This window comes from Mya arenaria, chromosome 9 (genome assembly GCF_026914265.1).
Source record: "Mya arenaria isolate MELC-2E11 chromosome 9, ASM2691426v1".
Lineage (NCBI taxonomy): Eukaryota > Metazoa > Mollusca > Bivalvia > Myida > Myidae > Mya > Mya arenaria.
In genome coordinates this window covers 44,704,302-44,725,838 of record NC_069130.1, presented here as the reverse complement: position 1 = coordinate 44,725,838, position 21,537 = coordinate 44,704,302, and the positions used below count along the sequence as shown (strand labels likewise).

The window sequence follows — 21,537 nt, the reverse complement described above, 5'->3', positions numbered from 1 at the left end:
GTTATTAAAATAATTGTGGCGACAGGGATAGTGTTATAATGCTTCATCTGATTTTCCTTATATAATTATACTATGATTTAATAATATATTATTCTTGGTTGAATTATTCTTTCAGTAACCGGAGAAGATAAGTTCATGGCTCAATAGCACTGAAGTACGTCACTGCATAAATTTCACCAAGAAATATCTACGTGACGGTCGTGTCAAGACGACCTATAATGTCGCAAAAATATTCGGAACGACTCGGTCATTTTCTATCGAAAACAACCTCGGGTGTTTGCACCTATATCATTAGAAGTAGTTCGTAAAATTTTGAATAATATTATTAATTAAATGTTGTGATTTAACGTGTATTTTTATATCTAAGTTTTAATGGACTGCCAGTGAAGTGTAGTATTGAAAACATAATTAAGATTCTCAATAATTAAGCCATTAAGTCTAATTGCTGAATTGAAATTACAACGCGATTTACTTGAAGCGTAGTGAAAGTGTAAAGATTTCTGACATTGTAAATCGTCCATATACATCCGAGGTTGTTTTCGATATAAAATGGCCGAGGAGATCCAAATGCGGCGAAATAAACGGCCACAACGCAATTAAAGGGTTGGGTTTGCAACATTCGAGTTCTATGTTTAAACTAAAGCATAACACGAAAACTTTGAACCATTTGCTTGCACCTTCATTATAAGAAAAGAACATTACGCATTTAGCATATGGTTCCCTTGTTAAAATAAATATATTTTAAACGGAGAACAATCACCGGACCACTCATTGAAATACCGTAAGTTGTTGTTTTTAATCGATTGAAGCAAATGAAACTTGCAGTTTTAGCAGACTTCAATGTTATAGTGAACGTTGTTCAAGACAAATAAACTCAGGAACGATTTTGCCTTACCATTCAAAACCAAGCGACAAATGCGCAGGCACAAACGCGGCATTTGTCTTCTTTTTTGGTGAATGTTTTAATCTGTTTTAAGTTTTTGATTTTCATTGGTTCTTTTACCAACAATAAATCAACAAATGCCCAGCATAGAGTTCGCCGACAGACAGTATGCGGTAACGAACTGAATAAGGTACTACATAGCACTGATATAACCATTTTCACATCCAGTGTAATGCAAGTAAATTCAGACGCAAGTTTGCCATTGTTGTTTGAAAATGAATAATATGCTTTAAAGAAACAAAAAACAACCTCCATTTTTTCAAAATAAATCACCTGCTCTCTAATAAAGCGACATTTTAGAACAAGATAGTGAATGTCATTTCGGTATATAATTATGCAGTTCGCTGTTGCCCTATGAATAAACGACCTCTTGACGAAACATCGTAAGAGTGATGACAAAAGTGAAATATTAATTATGGTCATTATCAAAATCTAAAGGTCTCCATGCAAGTTCAATTACAAGTTGTTTAAAAAATCTAATGACTCAATAAGTTGTGTAAAATATATGGGACCAGAAACCAGGAAGGATATATCATACAGTAATAGCGACGATACGCTCAATTTTCTCAACTCAAATAACATGTATGTGTATAACGACAATCATCAAAGATATATCTTGTTTGCGTGCGTTTTTCAGCATAAGATTTCGTCTTCGAAACTAAATGGTATCACTGTTTGCGTGCTTTAATCAATTAAGATTTCGTTTTCGAAACTTTAACTATTTGCGTGCATTTATCAACATTAGATTTCGTCACAGAAACTAATTACTATCACCGTTTTTGTGCATCTATCAACATTAAAGTCCGTTATCGTAACTTAATACCACCACTATTTGCGTTCGTATATTAAAATCAGATTTCTTCTTCAAACTAAATTTTACCACTGTTATAGTTCATTATCTGCCGTAGGACGAGTGAAGTCGGAGATGTTTTGTGTGTCATTTAAATGGTACCAGATAGACACTTTTCTGCGTTACCTCAAAAAATACATTAAAGTGACACTCTTGTTCAAAATCAATACATACACATGTATTACAAACATATATTTTGACTAATAAACCTTTAACTACTTACTAAATAATGCATTTATGGAAACTATTAATTACTGATAACAAGATTGTAACCGTGTATTTAATAGCAGAAAGCGCAAAACTATTAAATGATTGGTGCATTGCTAAAAGATTTACTGTGGTTGATCGTCTCATAAGGTAGAAATATCGTGTTTTCTGCTCATTTCTTTCAAATTAATCTCGGTATCCTTCATAAGAACCATTTTTTTCGACATTTATTCATTCTTTTGAAATATTAAATCAATATTATTAATTATGGTAAATCTTATATGGGAGTATGAGTGCATCTTTAAGATTATAAACCATATAAAGCCATTTCCGAACGTAAGTCAATTTCTTCAATTAAGTTTCTCACGTTTTATATGATATTATCGTTTCATCATACATCAAATACTTTATTTTCATTGATTTGAATCAAAATACTTACTTTCATGTAAAAAAAACAGTTACACAGTTCTTTCAATTTCACTACGTAAATTTTAGAGAATTGACTTAAGTTAAGAAATGACTTAAGATGTTTTATGATTACTGCCCTTTGATATATATACTCAACGGTTGATTGCTGCCGGGGATTTATTTTAAGGCAAAAGAAAGAAGTTGTTACGCATGAGATACGCACAGGTTACGCATGAGATACGCGCAGGTTACGCATGAGATACGTGCAGATATGAGTAACGTTCATTATGGAGTTACAAACTTTAAGCAGCTGTAAGGATACACAACAGTAGTATTACTTAACAGAGTAAGTGATCTTCACAGACTCGGTCATCGTCGGATACCCCCGATACACATTACGCTATGGTTCGTTGTGTATGAAGTGTGACGGAAGAAAGTACCGTGATTGCCGACGATGATACTCAGTATCTGAACATCATATAATGGTGTTATTGAACTGTTCGCTTAGTTTTCATTTCGATATAGCTAGATAGTGGTAGATTGTCCTTTTTAACAGTCCATTTGCAAGATTGTGTAGGACAATTAATCCTTTCCGAATACTCATCGTGTTATGGCATTGTTATGGTCTTTTTAGCTAGATTAATTTCATACTTTTATGTCATAGTGTCAATAAGAAATCCATTAGTTATAAGAATATATCAAGAAAATGTTGTTATACGAAATAAAAAAATCAAATGTCATTGTTTATAAAGGTGCTATTGTTAAATTAGAAAATATTGTTGTTTAAATAAGAAATGCCATATTTAGAAGAAAATACCATATTTATGTTAAGATAATGCCCTTGCTATAATAAGAAAATGCCATTTTATAATTAGAAAATGCCCTTATTATAATTAGAAATTGCTATTGTTGTAATGAGAAAACGCCCTGGCTATAATAAGAAAATGCCATATTAATAATTAGAAAATGCCATTGTTTTCATCAGAAAATGCCATTGTTATAATTAGAAAACGCTGTTGTTAAAATAAGAAAATTCGGTCTGTTTATTTCAAATGTTGTGTTTTTTTTAAGCAAATGATTTTGTTATAATACGATTATGTCATTGATATAAAAAGACAAGGCCACTATGCGTGATGTTTTAGCAACGGATATTTTTCCATAAATTAATATAAAAAAAGCCATTAATATAACATTATAATGACTTTGTTTGAAAACAAAAACAGATATCGTAGATTGTACAAGAACTTGAACAAATATGTACCATTTTCAGACGTTTTTCCTTACGTCAAAACTCTTTTAATTAATACCAGCATCAAATATGCATAGATACTATCAAATGAATAGCAGCACTAAGGTTTCAGAACTTGTCCCTTGTTTAACAGAAAGTTTGTATTCTTTTTTTAAAAGAAAGATATGATTAATTTTATTTCAAAGAAAACGCGATTCAATTCCATGCATGTGTGTGTTTAGTTATTAAAGCAACTTCATCATTCTATTTCATGCTACGATTAAAACAAGAACCAAACATAAAAGGAAATGATATATTTTACATCGTACCTGAGTTTCGTCTTTTTCCGATAGCTTTCACAGATCATCCACTACTGAGGAAGAAGCGATCCCTCTATTATTTTATACCCATTGTCATTTATCGCAATATCAAAATGTCGGCGATAAATCCTGTAATTGAGACCTTATACGCAGAAACTAAGCTCCGATCCTCACCAGTCCCAAAGGAGAGCGGTGCGTTTTGTGGTACTCGCTAATTGCAGTTTAATTATCAACCACTTTACGCGCACCTGTTGTTCTTGCGAAAATGGTACAAAATGGAAACACAATTTGACAGAATTCAGAGAAATTTGAGAACAACTCTTCGCCTTTTTGTCTGTTAAATGCTCAATCAGTCGTCATAGACCTTAACTCGATAACGTTACCAATCGTAATCTTAATATAGTGCTAAATGCGCCGCCGGATATATATGGACGCCTACGTTCATAAATCAAATTGCGGGTTCCGAAGACGCGTATCGGCGACGCTAAAATACCAATAACTGTAAAAGACAGACCTGATTGGACGCCACTAGTGAAAATCCGCGCTATCCAATGCGGATTGCTTCAAAAAAGTCAGTGCTTCAAGAATGATCTATAATAACAGACTATTAGAATGGTTGTCACTCCAGCGATTTTGTTGAATACCAATACGAAATCAAAAAATGATAATGTCAATCTGCAATGCTGTTTATCGAAAACACATTCATTAATTTAGTTTATAAAATACTTTCCCTGTCTTTAAATCCAGCAAGATTACGTCAGGCAAGTTCTGAAGATCCCCAATTTCGTTATGTTACAAATAAGTAATATATTAATCTAGTAGCTAGTGCTTTTAAAAGGAAAGAATAATGAACAATTTTATTGAACTTATTCTAGAAACGTTATTTTACCGAGTTTCCACAGAACACCCAGCACAAAGGTTTGGGACAAACTTACCTTACACGAGCGGCCATGGGAGATGGCTCAATTAAAACGAAATATTGTAAAATTGTGTTTAATAAGTTTTTTTTTACATACGGGCCCTTCTTATCTTTGCCCTTGATAAGGATAAGATAATTATAAGGAGTGAGATTATAAGTATCTTCCATGGCCAAGAGTGTTAGATAGGTTCATCCCGACCCGAGCGTAGGGTGTTAACCAAGTTTCCGCAGAACACCCTTCGCGAGGGTTTGGATGAACCTATCTGACACGAGCGGCTATGGTAGATGCCTTTTCTCCCACCTCAATTAAACAAAATACAGTAAAAATGTACTTTTAGCTGGAACTCTTTTGTGCGTATTGAAAATCGTTTTCGTATAGATATGTGATAATTCGTGGTTGCCATGGCTATGCGCGCAGTGATTCCAAATTGTCAAATCGTTCTTTAAATAGTTCTAAGGAGTGTGCAGCATTGGTTAATGAATGCAGCGTGAAAAAAATTTGATGGTGACATTTGATGCGAGAAATAATTAAGTTGGATTTTACATATTGCTACAAGACAAGGTTTCCATGATGGAAGAGACAACGGTCTTCAACAAGGGAGGTTATAATTGTGCGATGACAATAAAAAGGAGTTCCATACGGGTACTTGTTTTATCTAAGGATTTCAAGCATGCCCAATCTTTGGATCTACTTATCTGAGGAGAAAAACATTTCTCCCACCTCAGATAAGTAGATCCAATAATCTAACCATGCTAGATATTCTTATCTTGTCCACGGGCGAAGATAAAATGCCCGTATGGAACTCCTTTAACCACATTGTAATTACCTCCCTTGTTGAAGACTGTCGTTAGTAGCATCAAGGAAATCTTGTCTTATGGTAATATTTAGAACGTTTATTAATTATTTCTCGCTTCAAATGTCACCATATAACAGTTTTCACGCACCATTCAAGAATAAATGCTTCATTCGCCTTAGAACTATTTTAAAAGACCGATTTGACTATTAACATTAACTGGATCACTGCGCGTATATCCATGACAAGCACGTGCTATCGCATATCTATACGCAATTATTTTCACTAAGCAAAAAAGAGTTCCAGCAAAAAATACATTTTTACTTAATTTTGTTTAACTGAGGTGGGAGAAAAAGCATCTACCATAGCCGCTCGTATAAGATAGGTTCATCCCGACCCTCGCGCAGGGTGTTTTGCGGAAACTCGGTAAACCTCGTTTCCGCAAAACACCCTACGCTCGGAGCGGTCGGAATGAACCTATCTTACACTCTCGGCCATGGAAGATACTTATATTCCAGCATGGCCAAATAATTGGATCTACCCAGTATCTGAGATAAGGGAATGCATTGCATAAATCTGAGCAATGTATACACATTCGATTTTGGATTTTTATAAGTCTGTTTAAAATTTGTGTTTAATGAGGGAACATAGTTCCTCTTCAATGCGACAATTTAATAAACAGGCTCCAATTTCTCGAAACTTCTTAAGCTTAACAGGCTTAAGCCGCTTATTTAAATTAGCCAAAAAACATACTGAAAATGGATTTTGATAAATGAAAAATGGTTTATTCTGATAATCATACAGATTATTCCTACATAATTTCTCAAAATTATTGAAGAATTAAATATTACCCATTTTATAGAACAACAAATATAGTGAGATTAACTGAATATATTTATACAAAGCATATTTAAAACATGTTGATAATGAGGGACTTCTACATTAATTGTCAAATGGATCATCGTAATTAAATAAATAGAATACAAGTATATTTTACATGTATTCGGGGCGGAGGGGAAAATCAGACCCGAAGGCATATGCGGAAGCCGGTAATAAGGTTTGCCGAAAAAAAAAAAAACAATGAAATTCGAACAACGGGCTGTTTCAATAATGAATCTAAATCATGGGCGTGACTTCAATAATCTTAAGTATTACCAAATCTCACAAAGGTATGGAATCCTGTAAGGTCCATCGCCACTTCATATCTCGTCTCTTGATATTGCACATGAAAAAAAACAACATCTGGTGCCATTGTACATTCTCACATCTATGTTTTTCGATCATTTAATCCACTAATAACATATGAGTTTACATATAAAAAAAGCATCAGAAAGACACGAGATTTCAGTTTTAATTCCGCGCATCCTTTTACACTTGGGTGTTTCTTTTCATAGCAAAAACACACGAGATTTGATTTTGACATTATCGCTTCTTCACATCCTCACTATGAACTTAATTTGAAATATAGTTATTTTTTACACTGACACCGCATCGCGAAACCTGCAAAAATGGATAATTTAGCTTATGCATTATTAATTATTTTCCCTTTACATTTCAATGCAAACAGGCCACACCTCAGATTGAAAAAAATACATTTATTGCGATTCAAGTATAGATAATTATACGTTTCCTTGAAATATAGTTCAAACCCAATTGATTTAAACAGTAAAAAAGGTATGTCGCCTTTCTCCATAAAATATTCACTCACTTTCAATTGAAGTTTAGCACCGTTAATTTATGTTGCATCAGACCAGACTACAGCCGGGTTCTGGTCCAGCAAAATAAATTACTCTCTGAGATATTTATGAAATGTTTCCCTTTTAGTAAAAAATAACAGCACCTGTTTGTTTTCGAAATAGTTTTCAGTAAGGTTAAGGTAGTTCGCGAAGAGTTTTGTTTCCGCAAGTAGTATGCATAACCAGCATAACAATGAATGATAAACAGAGCAACTTTTGTATTCATTCCAAAAGCGTTAACTTGGTATATTACTTCAACCGCAAAACATACTCGATAGCGCCACCACTAGGGCAACAGCGCCACCACTTTTATAAATATGTGCATTTTTCCATTTTAAGAAGTGCTTATCAGTTTTGTTGTGTTCCGGCATAGGTATAGTTATGTTTGCATGCGTGAGAATGTTCTTACGGGGTGTGTAAGCACCGAAATGAACGTGCTATGCAATCAGATCTCAAAAGTCCCATTCGGGAGAAAAGCTTCTGGCACCACAGTTTGCACAATATTGAAACGAAATAGTAACCAGCCTACAGTAGAAGTGTTCTTACACGGTACCATATTCTCCGATTTTCCAAATATGTCCGTTAAATGTAATTATCAAATAACATATAAATCATACTCACGTTTGTTCATGTAAACATAGGGCACAGCTCCACCACGGAAGTGTCAACAGCTCTTTTTCTTTGCACCACCGTAAAGTGGTGGAGCTGGCGTTTAGAGGCCGTGTATAAGCATTGAGATAATGACAGCTTGAACCCTTCGACAAATGTTGATATTCGCTGACGACCACAGTTTTAATACCGTAAGTAATGCAATTCAATAAAGAGGTATGCATATTAGCTCTAAGCTATCTCCTCAATCCTTTATTATCATCAATGTAATTTATGTCTTTGCTAAATGTTCTTATATAGAAATAAAAATTGTTTAAACCAATGCAATTCTGCAAATTATTGAAGCTTGGAGCCAGTTAGCTATTTTTTACTTGATTATATAGCCGTTTTGTAAACATGGACGCCGATACTCGATTGCATCATCTCAAAATCGATTATCGCCATGAAGCGGTATATTCTATGTGGACACAAAATTTATTAAACAATGTGCTAATAATTAACGTTGTTACCTGTAGAAGTTCACGTACAAATTGAAATTAGTGTTGGCTCCTATCACTTGTAAGTGAACATTTCTATGAATATTAATTTCCAATGACAAAACAATCGTTAAGCAAAATGTCACTGCCAATTTGTGTTTCTAATCGTTGATTACGTTTTCCCCTTGTTCAAACTAGTGGCGGAATCAGGAGTTATTTATTGATTCATTTATTGGGAGGGGGACGTGGCGGACATTTGAAAAATTTCTCCCCCTTCTACCGGAACCAAACAAAACTATAGTCTTTTAACAATCAACATTATATTAGAAGTTAACAGGATTTGAGTAGATTACACTGACGAACAAATGATATTAAGGGAGAAATGGTTGCAATGGCAACCAAAAAATAATTCTGTAGGCAATAATATTTGAATTTTATAAGGTTTCTTTCTCAGATTTGAACCAAAAGTAAAAACTACTTGAATAATGTACATACTGAGGTCATGTCACAATTTATTTACTAAGACAGTTCCTCTTTATGATATTAAGGGTCATGGCGGCCATCTTGGATTTTGGCAGCCATCTTGGACGAAATTAATGAGTGTCTTGAGGCTTTTTAACCTAACAATGCATAAGTATCATCAGGCAAAGTGTCATAATAATTTTATTTTAACCAAAAGTGCACAATTTGGTTAAATTTCGCCACGATATGACTGGACTATCAATAGTACTCTAAAAAGTGTGTGATACACGCCTCCCCCACGTAGACAGCTTAGAACCTTTATGTAATGCCAATGGGAATACTAATTTGAAATATATTTACTTTATAGTTTAAATTTGTACTAAGAATTGTACTTTTATGACGTTGGTCCTAAAAAAGAGAGCAATACAACCTTTTTAAGTATGTATAAAAATATTAATGTTCTTCTCCAATCACCATTTAGCTAGAAATTAAGTTAACATTCTTGTTTATTTTTCTCACCCCTCTACTTATTAAATTTCCCAGACATTTGATATTTCATTAATTACTTTTCCAGGAGTTTTTATTAGTAAATTTATTTTCAAAAAATGTCAGCGGTATGGTACGCTTTGCCATTAAGTGACTACACGAACGGTAGTAAAAGTAATTAAATGTCTTTCGTGGCTAGACTGCAGTACGGTGCGTAAAGGTACCAGGAGTAAAGTTTGTTAAAATGACTATGCATATTTACGTGACACTCTTATTCAAAAACAATACAAACACATGTAAAACAAACATAAATTTTCAGTTATAAACATAAACAGACAACTACTGAATAAATAATACATTTATGATGTTTGTATTAGTAACTTATAACAAGATTATAACCGTGTATTTAATAGCCGAAAACGCAAACATATTTTATAATTGGTGAGTGCAAAAATATTAAATGTGATCTAATATCGTCTCATAAAGTAGAAATACAGTGATTTTTGCACATTTCTTTCAAATTTAACCCGATATTCTTCATAAAAAACATTGTTTTTGACATTTATTCATCCTCGTGGTTGACCAAATAGACTGCGGTATGGTGCAGTTTGCCGTAGTACAGTGACTGGAGTAAAGTTTGAAAAACTGACTATATATGTATCCTTAGTGACGTTTCGAATTTGTAACTGACCAAATAAACTGCGACGAGTTACTTTTTGTAGTAAAGTGACTAGTTTAAAGATTATCAAAGAAAATACGGGTATTTCTGACTTTTTGAATTAAGAGTTAACCATCGTCCGTTTCCTTAATTAGACATCAATAAATAAATAATAACACGTTTAACATCATACATCTTTTTGTAGTTCGTATTTAAATCCTATTTTAGAATACTCGTGCGCATAGCAGTCTTAGCAACAGATAAAAATGTCGGTTCTTGTTGACCGTTTTTTTTTTAATATCAAAAGGCACTATTTTATGGTTTACTTTGTAAAATGCATTTTACGGATTTCTTTTACATGATTACGAAATTAAGTGTAGCAACACATGACGAGTGATGAATCTAAGATACTGACGGCTGGAATCCTTAATAAATATCGAGATACGCTGAAATATTGTCTTTGAAATCCACCAATTATCACGCGATTCAGTAAAAGGCTGTAGCGTTATTAGTTGGGTGACATTATCACGTGACGCTACCAATGTATTCAATGAAAGAATAAACATCCGTCGGCTTAGTATGAGTCATTGTGGGCGATATGGTACGGCATCTTTTTTCTTTTCTGTTTTTTGAATGGGGGAGGGGGGGGGGGGTGTCGCTTCCCACTATAAACAGATTTCTTTTACTTACATGGAATATTTTTCTGCAATGTCGGTATCATAGAATAAAATAATGATAGTATAAGTGTTTTTAGATAGATAATTAGTGTCAAAAGAGAGCGTTTTATGTATTTAGCGCTTTAAGTCAGCACATTTATTATATACAATATAGTATTTATTATATTAATAAAATATCATTAAATACAAACATAATTAAATTAGTATAAATTTGCCATGGCTCATCTCTAATAGTTTTAGAAGACTCGTTTAATAAATTCCGTATTGAATGACCATATACCACGGCGGGCAATCATTGGAGCCATAATATTTTGTTTTGCGTTGAAAATGCTCCAACGCGTGTTCCGCGGTAACGCCTTGAGTGGGAAATGGACAGTGAGTATGGTTTCATAGTTTCCATTATAGAGGCTTATTGGGGTAAAATTTAAAAATCGGGCTTTAAAGCTCCAATGATTGAGTGCTATGTATACACTAAATAACATCAAGGAAATGACACTCGTTTTTCTTATTACGTTTTATATGTTTGATAATCAAATATGTATAAGAATACCTTAAGATTAAATCAGTACAGTCAAGTGAATGACCGCTCAATCTCAAATTTGAAGTATTGAGTTATATTAATCATGAAAATAACATTGCTAATCACGATCTCTTACAAATTATTTCATTAGTATCCTTGGAAATAGATAAGACTGTATAATATGTTCGGGATTTTTATAAACCTATATTTGGATACTTGGCGTAAACTTTAAGTCAGTTGTTTAAAACTTTATTCGTTATAAAAATGGAAATATCAGCTAAAAACACGGATCTATCCAAGCAAAAAAGCTGAAAACTGGAATGATTAGACCTAAAAAATATGTTTTTAAGTTGAACAAAATGAACATTTTTAAAACTATGCATTTGCTTAATATTTATAAAAAGTTAAAGAAGTATATTCTAATTAACATCGACACAATCATTTGATTGTATGGGTTAGGCGCTGTTTTTACATGATTTTAAAAAGTCTTGGAATCTGACGCCATAGCTATGTCCTTTCGACTCATTTTCCTAAGATAAATGCTTAAACAAGTTTTATTTTCATCATGGCATATAATATGCATGCCATATCACAGAACAATGAAAACATATTTGATAAGGCCAAAAAAAAAATTTTGTTAGGGTTACCTTCCCAAAATTTCTAGGTAGGGTAGGTAGGGATTTTTTTATTTTTGTTTTCAAAATCTGTCGTAAGTTCAGAGTGTTTTCTTGCACATGACAGTCTTTCCTACATTACTGTCATTGCCTGACTTTGTTTTATTATATAAACAATAATTCTGATTAAAATCTGCATTTATCCGCCCTTCGTAACTCTCTATTCGCTAATGAATATTGTTTTTGCTCAGAAACGGAAAAAAAATAGTTAGGGTCGGCGTATTGTTATAGGTAGGGTCGGGTTACCCGAAACAGACATATTTTTTTAGGCCTAAACATCAAATGAATCGGTTAACATGCATATCAAACACAATACACTTTTTCAAACAACATCAGTGAAAATATGAAGTAATAAAACACTTCGAAATGGTAATTATCAACAGTTCTTGTAGTTAATAAGAGTATGGAGAATGTGTCATTTGGATTTCAGTAAAATAGTTTTACAGAACAATGCCATCTTAATCAATTAAGAACTATTGCTAAACCTCATAAGATCATCTTATTTAAAGGAGTTTGGGTGTCGAATGCAATAGGGACAGTTAGTTTTTTACGTATGGTTGAAAGATGGTTACATTCAAGTTAAGTAGTGAAATTCATCATCAGTTACATTTTTAGTACATATCTGGTATATTCTTTAGTTTCTCTCAATGTTAAAATGCATGCCTTCTTCAATTGGTAAACATATAATTATTTAAGACACTACTCAAAATAATAGATAGAAATGAATTGTCTATTTCTTTTTCCCTTTCCCTTTTGCTTTCATATCCAAGACTTTATTCCAGCGACCACGTGCTTTCGTTTTGCGCTCGCCCTTCTGCGCGTGCTGCTTGCGTGTGCAGATGATCAAACCGAGGCTTACCCAACATAGAACGAAAGCAACGAAGGCTAGACCGTAGACTAGGAGGGAAATCAGGTGGAGGCATTTTCCCGAAACAGCAAAGCCTGTAGCATAGAGAAAAAATCAAATGATTAAATTTCATGAAAATTGGCTGATCGTTACTACAAAAATGCATGTTTGCTAGCTTCTGATGTGCACAATGGGAAACTTAAACGTGTTTGTTTAAGCGACTATAAATTAATTGCTAGATTTGCATTCCCGCCCCCACCTCTTTTTTCCGCCGCCACTTCAATTGTATTGACTCAAATAAAAATGTTGAACTAGGGTTTGTAATTGCGTATCGGTCCGGTACTGTCCAAGGACGGCGTTTATATACATACATTCGGAGTCGATGTTCAACAATCGCATGTTAAAAATAGAGAATTGTTACGATCGTGTTCGTGGTTCGTCTTGAAACACATGTATATGATCCCTTATGCAATCAGAAGGAGCATGAACACATATTAAACGGTAAAACAGTCATCTAGGAAAAAATGTCACCAGGCCCTATTAAAAAATTGATAAAAATCTAGCAATTATTTTATATTGGCCATAATGATATCAACGTCGATATCATTTATGCATATATTACTATAACGAGAAACATGCTATCTTATATGAACTTGTTTAATGTCGCCAACATAGCTACGTTTATCGCAGAAGATATGACGACGATTTAAAAAGGTTTAATATTTAATTGGAGATTGCCGGAAGTAAACATTACCGATCATTCCGTCGCAGACGTTCGTCGTTACACACGTGTCGTAGTAATACTTTGTAATCGTCATACCTGAAATGGACGTCTATGGTTAAATACACTGCGTTTACACAACATGCAGTAAAAAACGTACTAATTGATGTTACGCATAAACATTTATAGTACATTTTGAGTTATTGAAAGCTGTGGCTTACGAATAATACAGAAGTCTCCAGTTGCATGTCAACAAAAGCACGCAGATATATAAAAGATGTGCTCAATACATTCAGAATGATAATATCTATCATGTGCTCCCGTTCCGGATCGAAAAATCCGACCCGAGGGCACCTGCCTTGCCAGGTAACTAGGCTTGCCGGCTACGCAGCGTGCCCGAGGTCGGATTTTTCTATCCGGAACGGACACACGTGATAGATATTTTTTCTAGCATACCTTAAATTACATTTTTTGTGAAGAAAATACATAAGAAAGCGCGTTTTTGTACATTTCACCAAAAAGCGCGTGCGATGATGTTTACTGACGTCATGACGCGCAGTAATTTGTATACACTGCATACGTCCTTCGCTATCACGTCTTTTACAATCTCATTAAAATCAGGGCCCAATTTCTCGAAACTTCTTAAGTCCTTTATAACCGGATTAAGCTAAGCTCCCTATTTTTGTTTTTCAATAATTTGCGTAATATTAACTTCTTCAAGAACTTTTATACTTTAGATAAGAATTAAATTTATGATAATCACAATAAACCATTTTCCTTTCATAAAAGCTAAATTCAAGTATGTATTTTAGCTAATTGAAATAAGCTACTTAAGCCTGTTATGCTTAAGAAGTTTCGAGAAATCGGGGCCAGATCGCCAATACTCGCTTCACGACGTTACGTTATGTGGATCTGAGGACTTCGCGTAAGGGGTCACCTCAGATTGACCTCTCCACTAGCCAATGAAATTGCTCGTTACGTCGAAGGCAGACACGAAGCTGACGTTTTCTCCAAACGTCATGGCCGAATTAAGCTGTGAGTATATGGCAATTTTACAAAAAATAGCAAATTCGTATGCTCAGAATGGTGTCGTTTTGATGAAACTTTCAAGGTTTCATCCGAAACTACTTTTCTCTCTTTATACCAAATGTCATTAAAAGGACACCATTTTAAGATGCTGCAATAGCCGTTTAGCCGAGGTAAAAAACCGGCATCCGTCACTTTTAGATGTAAACCGATTGCTACTGGATTAAGTTTATAATAAATATTCCTTTCCATCCTGTATTTTCTTTTAACTGTTTTTTTACGTGTCATCGATTACTGAAGTATTCCCGTAATTAACACTACCAAAAAACAAAATGGCGTCTTAGAAAATTGAACTTGTTTGTTAGTAAAACAATTCCAATATGATCATAATATTACGAACTATTGACCTATTATAAACGATGCGGATACATAAGCGTGAGTAAAATATTAAATATGAATAGTTTAATACCATAATATTAACGGGTTATTCTGATGTCCATGAAATGTTATGAACTTGCTGTTTGTCCAGTTGACTGACACTTTCATTTTCACCAAAAATATTACATTATTTATTCATTTCGTATGTACAAATGTTATGACTCTGCTGCAGCATTTGATACTCTGTTAAAGGCCTGCTTGGAAAGAATTATTGGAATGAACAGTTTGATAAAAACACCGGATTATGAAACGTAAATACAAAATCGTATTGTGTGTGGGTAAGAACCAGCCGCCCGGTAAGCTCAGTTGTGTAGAGCGTCGTGCTAGTGTACATAACGTAATGAAATGAAGTGAACGTCACCTTTTTATATGATTTTAATGAGATTGCTTCTTTTAAGGCTTTTTTTGTTTTGTTTTTAAGGAATATTTTGTAAAGTTAATGTTAATGGAACTCATCTATTGAAATCTCATTACTATGGTTACATTAAGTGTTTAATAAAAGAAATTGAAAGTATTACGTCACAGCGCGTGACTCATCTGGCATGGGGGGATGCCAGATGGAGTTTTCCAGCACGGCTGAAATCACCGGAAATGCCTATCCGGTGTGCTAGAATGATGTATATGGACAATGTGACTCTTTGACGCTTAAGATCAAATTTAAGATGACTCCATCAAAATTATTTCAACATCATTTACTGAACATCTGGCATAAAACAGCGCATAGAAAGTATATGCAACTTGTTTTATTGGGGCAGGGTGATTAAAAAAATGTTGTTTTTGTTTTATTTTAATTCATGAATAGGTTTTATTCATTTTTCTTTATAATGATCAAAACAAAAATGGCGTATGATTTGTGTACAATTATTACAAATAAACCGTGATAAATGGGGTTGATATCTACGTGGCCATTAATATTCCAGTTTAAACGCCCCAAAATATTGCTGATATTTTTTATCGTTACCATCATACTTGGTTACTTAAATTGTTTATGTTGATTATAAACTTGACAACTGCACAATTGTATTTTACATAATAATACATTAAAAGGCCATATATGAAGTGTTAACTATGATGTGCCACTTTAACATAATAGATAACAAGTAATATTTACAATATATGTATGTCATATAGAGTTTTTTCGACTGCGAAGTGAAACCAATGGACTGCCATACCTTCCTGTCCGCATACCAAATCACTCCGAATGGTGATATTGTTGGTTTCGGCGTACTCTACGAACCAGGCGTCATCACACGTGCATGTCCAGGCAATATTGTTCATCGTCACCTCGGACAGCATGTCAAGCCCCTAAAATTAACAACCGTCTGTTATGTTCATATACTAAATGATTAGGTTTTTTAACCTTACAAAACAAACTTAGCTAACGCCCGGTGTTACACAAGAGTGTTATTTCTTGTTGTGAGAGAAACGTTAGTACCCGAAGGAAACCCACTTGTCCGGCTGTGTAACCACAAAACAAACTCATTTGCGCCAAGGTCGGAATTGAACCTGGTGAGAAGCGAATTGGTTAACCACTGCACTAGACCACAAAACTACACTCTCGCGCAACATCGTGCCAACGAGAGTGACTTAGTATAAGCTATCATTGCTTTCTTCACAATCGTTGTGAAATATATGACGTTGAAACCAACCACTGTACTAACCGGACAACCAACAATTTTATGCACCAGTCATTTGTAACCACGGCACCCCAGGTCCGGGGGTATACCGGGAATAGCCGGGGAAAAGGGCCGTGTTTTTACTTTCCAGGTGGCCCTACAGGGCCTGGTGACCGCTGTGGTTTTGTCTTAGCGCCAAATTTAGTGGAGATTGGGCCTTATATAGAGTCTCTGGAGTGCGGGGGCATTTGGCCGGGGTTTTACCATCAGTACGTCCCCGCAGGGCGGGGATTTTACCCGGGGTTGGCTGGACCGAAAGTAAAAGTCCCCGCTATTCCCCGGACCAGGGGGGCCGTGGTTACAATTGACAAGTGCATTAGTTTCAACCGGCTTTATGAAACTGCATTACACCATTCAGCTTTACTATGTGCCAAAGAAAAGTAAATAAACCTTAGGGTTATTCTCTTGGAGTATAAAACATAACACTGATTTTGCAATCGTTCAACCTTATATTTATCTCTACAATTTATTGATTATGAAATTAAAACTATATGCAAAAAGGTTTAAGTCGAAAAGACATCTTTTAATATCTTGTTTTATGGCATACAGTAACGTGAAGGCAATGGAGAAGGTTTAATCCTTACCTTAAACATTCCTGATTGGATGGAGGTACATGTGTTATCACTTATCTTCTTTCATTGCATATATAGAAAGGTGGGGCCTTATGTAAATGTGTTATCAATTATCTTATCAAATGGAATTTAGAAAAGTGAGGCCTTTTGGGGCAAATTTTATCTTAACCGCAAAAATTCCTAAGAGGATGAAGGTTAATGTGTTATCGGTTATCTTGTTTAATGGCAATTTGAACGGTAGGCATTATGGTGCAAGTTTTATCCTAACCTCAAACATTTCTTAGGGGATAAAGGTAAATGTGTTATCACGTATCTTGTTTAATGGCATATAGAAATGTGTGGCATTATGGAGCAAGTTTTATCCTAACCTCAAACATTCCTTAGGGGATAAAGGTAGATGTGTTATCACTTATCTCGTTTAATGGCCTATTAAAAAGGGTAGCCTTTTGGAGCAAGTTTTATTCTAACCTCAAACATTCCTGAGGGGATGGAGGTGAACGTGTTATCACTGATGTCAATCCTCTTGAGTCGTGCGCTGTACTTGAACGCATCAGCTGTCATCGTCGCCACGTCTGCACCCTGATGCAAAAACATGGTACTAACAGTAATTTGTTCCGCTATTTTTTTTTAAATTTCTGGAATCTTTGATTCATACAAGTCCCTATCAATCCGAGATGGTGAACACTTGTTTAATGTATAATGATATGAACTTGTCACCATCTCGGACTGATATTGTCACGGGGTTATTTATGTCGTTTGTTTATGTTGATTCCGTTTCCTTAGTAAGAAACAAGCACTGCTTTCTATTTTGAAAGATCATTAACCAAAAATGACCATGGTAGAGCGCCTTTAAATACTCATGTAAGAGGCGGATATCTTTACCACTAGACAATTCTACCCTATTACTGAATCGTTTGTTTTCTCTTTCTATTTGTTATTGAAATTAGAGCTTCGAACAATGACTGTTTAAAATTTGACTCAGATTTTAATTATCATATAATTATTGAATTGACTTCAATTTGGAAAAAGGTCGTAACCATTGTTGGTAAAAATACATTTTACCGGATTCCTTTTTAGATAACAGTGTCTAAAGCAAGCCATCTTTATTAATACAAAAACACATTGTTACTGGTTAACTTTCATTTTAAAGTTACAAAATGTAAAAAATGACTATTTTTGAAGTTTTTATCTTTTTTTGATAAAGGCAATATGTTATTTAAGAATTAAATTGATTTAATTTGCTAAATAGTATTTTTTGCTTTATTACCCCCCTTTGATATATAATATACCATAACAGTAGCGTCATTATGGTGTTATTCAAAAATTGTAATCCATGCAAAAATAGTATAATGGTTAATCAATATAAAATAAACATATACATACTATCGATGTTAATATTTAAATGCACTAACTCATCTTTGCATACTAATGATAGATGTCCTAGCTTCATGCTGTCTTTATTAAAACATGCATTTCCGGTTCTGTTACTTTTCCATCAACTCACCACAATGGCAGCATCGTTCAAATACTTCCAGCTGTAGAGTAAACCAGGTGGGATTGTCTGGCCGACAAACTTCGCATAGCGTATAGCGAAACTTCCGAAATTTCTTGGCATTTCGTGAATAGAGGCAGAAAGGTCCTTAACGTCCAAACCACTCATGGCGCTGGGGTCGACGTCATCGATTGACCCCCCTTCGATAATGAACGAGTCCAAGAATACAAATCCTGCGAACGCTCGAGCAGGGACATAAAGAGTGGTGCAGTCCTTTATCTGCAATGATAATAATTTGTACAATAAAGGGAAAATACTTTTTGAGGGCATGATCACAATCAGCGGACGAGTTTAATCATGTAAGCGGTCGTTAAATTTGATTTTACTTCAAATCATGTATTGTGGTTTTTTTACGTTTGCAGACACTGAAATACATGGATGTAGTTTCAACGTTTCGCACACAGTCGGATTTGAACCAAATTAATAAATGTTTAAAATGGTTACTGCAATCAATTTTGAGTAAAGATAAGTGTTCTGGACTTATTAATCACTTCTTTATCTACCACTGAAATTACCGAAACAGTTGTGACTGTGTAATTGGTTTTTCCTGCAACTAATGGTAGGTAAGACTTTTGTATCGCCCCGCCCCCCCCCCCCGAAATATGCATGTATAAAACATCTAGCCAGATTTTGTTTTAATCGCTGCCCGAAATATGCATCAATAAAAAACAATATCCGGCCGACCATTTCGACGATGTACCTTGAAATATTGCATGTATGTCATGTTATCAAATGCATTTTCCTCAAAGAAGATATTGGCTCCGAGACTACAGTATAATTCGAGCGACGCGGGTCTGTTGGTGTCCAGTGTGGTTTCATCAACATTGGCAAACGACGTGCTGAACATCTGTGTGTCGCCTGAAAGTAGCAAACATGTTTTAATTCATATTCCAGATTCGGGGGCCCAATAAAGGTTGATGTGATAGAAATAAAATAAATTAACGTTTTATTATGTTACTATGTTATTAATGATAAAGAGCGTATAATTTGTATACAGATAAAAACAAAATGAGGGCGAGCTTTTTTACTCAGTTTGATGAATAGCTCTGTGGACACAAATTCCCAGTTGAAAATTGCCCAAGATATGGCAACTATCTGTACACAAATGAAATGCTTTCATGTTTTGCTCATTTAAGTTTAAATCAGTGATACATAATAATTCATTAAAAATGACAGACAGACAGACAGACAAACCGACAGAATATTTATTAAAATCTAACTCTACATTCATGGTATACATACAGATAAAAAAAATCCATATGAGCTATTTAAGCGTATGGCTGTATGTTGGTAACATGTATTATTATACCTCACTTCTTTAGAACATATAGTAAAAACCCTCTCCCCCACTGTCACCCTCTGACGTGATGAAATTGAAAATACGCTACAAATACGCCGCCATGTTGGATTTCTATGTGAAAAATTATGATTAATATATAACTGGCATTGCAACCTTAAAATGCACTAATTATAAAACCTCACTTCTATAAAACATATGAAATTGGCAATACGGTACGAATACGGGATTTACTGATAGTATTTTACTTAAAGTCTGTATCACCTGAGCCTTTTGTTTACCAGCCGACAATTCTTGCCAAAATGGCAGCAAGATTCGCAGCTGTCAGTGAAAATGGTATTTTTAGTCTTTAAAATACTACAGTTTTTGTTCGGTATAATAAAATAGATATTGACTGCCTTTAGGGTGACAGTGCATATTGTCAACCTTCGGAAAACACTGTCAACCTCGGCTTCGCCTCGGTCGACAGTATTTACCTCAGGTTGACAATATGCACTGTCACCCTCAAGGCAGTTAATATTTATATATCATTTCATATCATTTTAATATTTAATTGCCGAATAAATGTAACTATATGGCATTGTATTGTAAGAGCATTATTTGTTGCCTATATGAACTTAAATGAGGATTAAATCTAACATGATTTGTTTATGAAAAAGTAGTACCGAAATACGGAATAAATCCAGACACGTCAATTTTCAGCGTTTGCGGAACTGTTCCGAAGCCGGCATAGTCTATTGGTCGATCTGAGGATGACGTCATCGCCGTGTAATCACAATAGTACTCCTTATCTCCTTCTTCACTGCAGTGGGTTGGTGCCGTGCCATCTACGCCATCAATGATGCAGATGGCAAAACACAACGTCACAAATAAACTCGGAAATGGCATCGTGTCTGAAAACAAATATTATTTTGATAAATGTACGTTTGAAAAAAAAAGTTTCTTTCATAAAAAGATTCAATTTCAGTGGCAATCATTATTTGAAATTTGTTCTCCTTATTATTTTTTTAAAGTAATTATAGCGTTTATAAGACAAAGTAAAGATTCATCCCAGATTTTAAGTCGGTCAGCAATTAGGGTTTGTTTTAAGACTGAGAAACGGTATGATTGTTGTTTATTTAGTGATCTTTAAAATAAAGGATACGTATATTAATGTTGGAAATATTTTTTTAATATTATCAAAACGTGCTCGTAGGCGACTTATTAGCCTTCTGTAGCTTTGTTTAACGCTGCTTTATACGCGTAAACGCATGAAAACGGCAAACGTCATTAAAGGTGTAAATATTTGATTATATTTATTAAAAATTGTTATTTATTCAAATGTCAAATTATTAAATAATTTTTGTTTATGTGGCAAATATCCGACCTGCTGCGAAAGGAAACTGCGATCTGACCTTTTATCAGCAGCCTTATATCACATAAGTTTCCAAACACTTAACGC

At 34.4% G+C, this 21,537-nt stretch overlaps 2 protein-coding genes across 3 annotated transcripts in view; both read right to left on the bottom strand.

Annotated features, from left to right (window-relative positions):
* The window catches only part of LOC128203446 (uncharacterized), a 34,650-nt gene extending 30,312 nt beyond the window's left edge, over positions 1-4,338 (bottom strand). Inside the window, exon 1 of one of the 2 annotated variants that reach the window (XM_052904861.1) lies at positions 3,966-4,338. The gene's annotated coding sequence lies outside the window, so the exon portion shown is untranslated. The remainder of the gene's footprint in view (positions 1-3,965) is intronic. The other variant, XM_052904862.1, reaches the window with a different exon arrangement.
* Positions 4,339-12,697: 8,359 nt separating this feature from the next.
* On the bottom strand, positions 12,698-20,984 carry LOC128246074 (uncharacterized). Its single transcript, XM_052964282.1, has 6 exons — positions 20,762-20,984; positions 19,500-19,657; positions 18,752-19,018; positions 17,716-17,826; positions 16,172-16,304; positions 12,698-12,909 (listed from the first exon to the last, which is right to left on the bottom strand). Exons 1-6 carry the CDS (start codon positions 20,982-20,984, stop codon positions 12,698-12,700), a joined length of 1,104 nt encoding a protein of 367 aa, XP_052820242.1.
* Between the last annotated feature and the right edge of the window lie 553 nt (positions 20,985-21,537).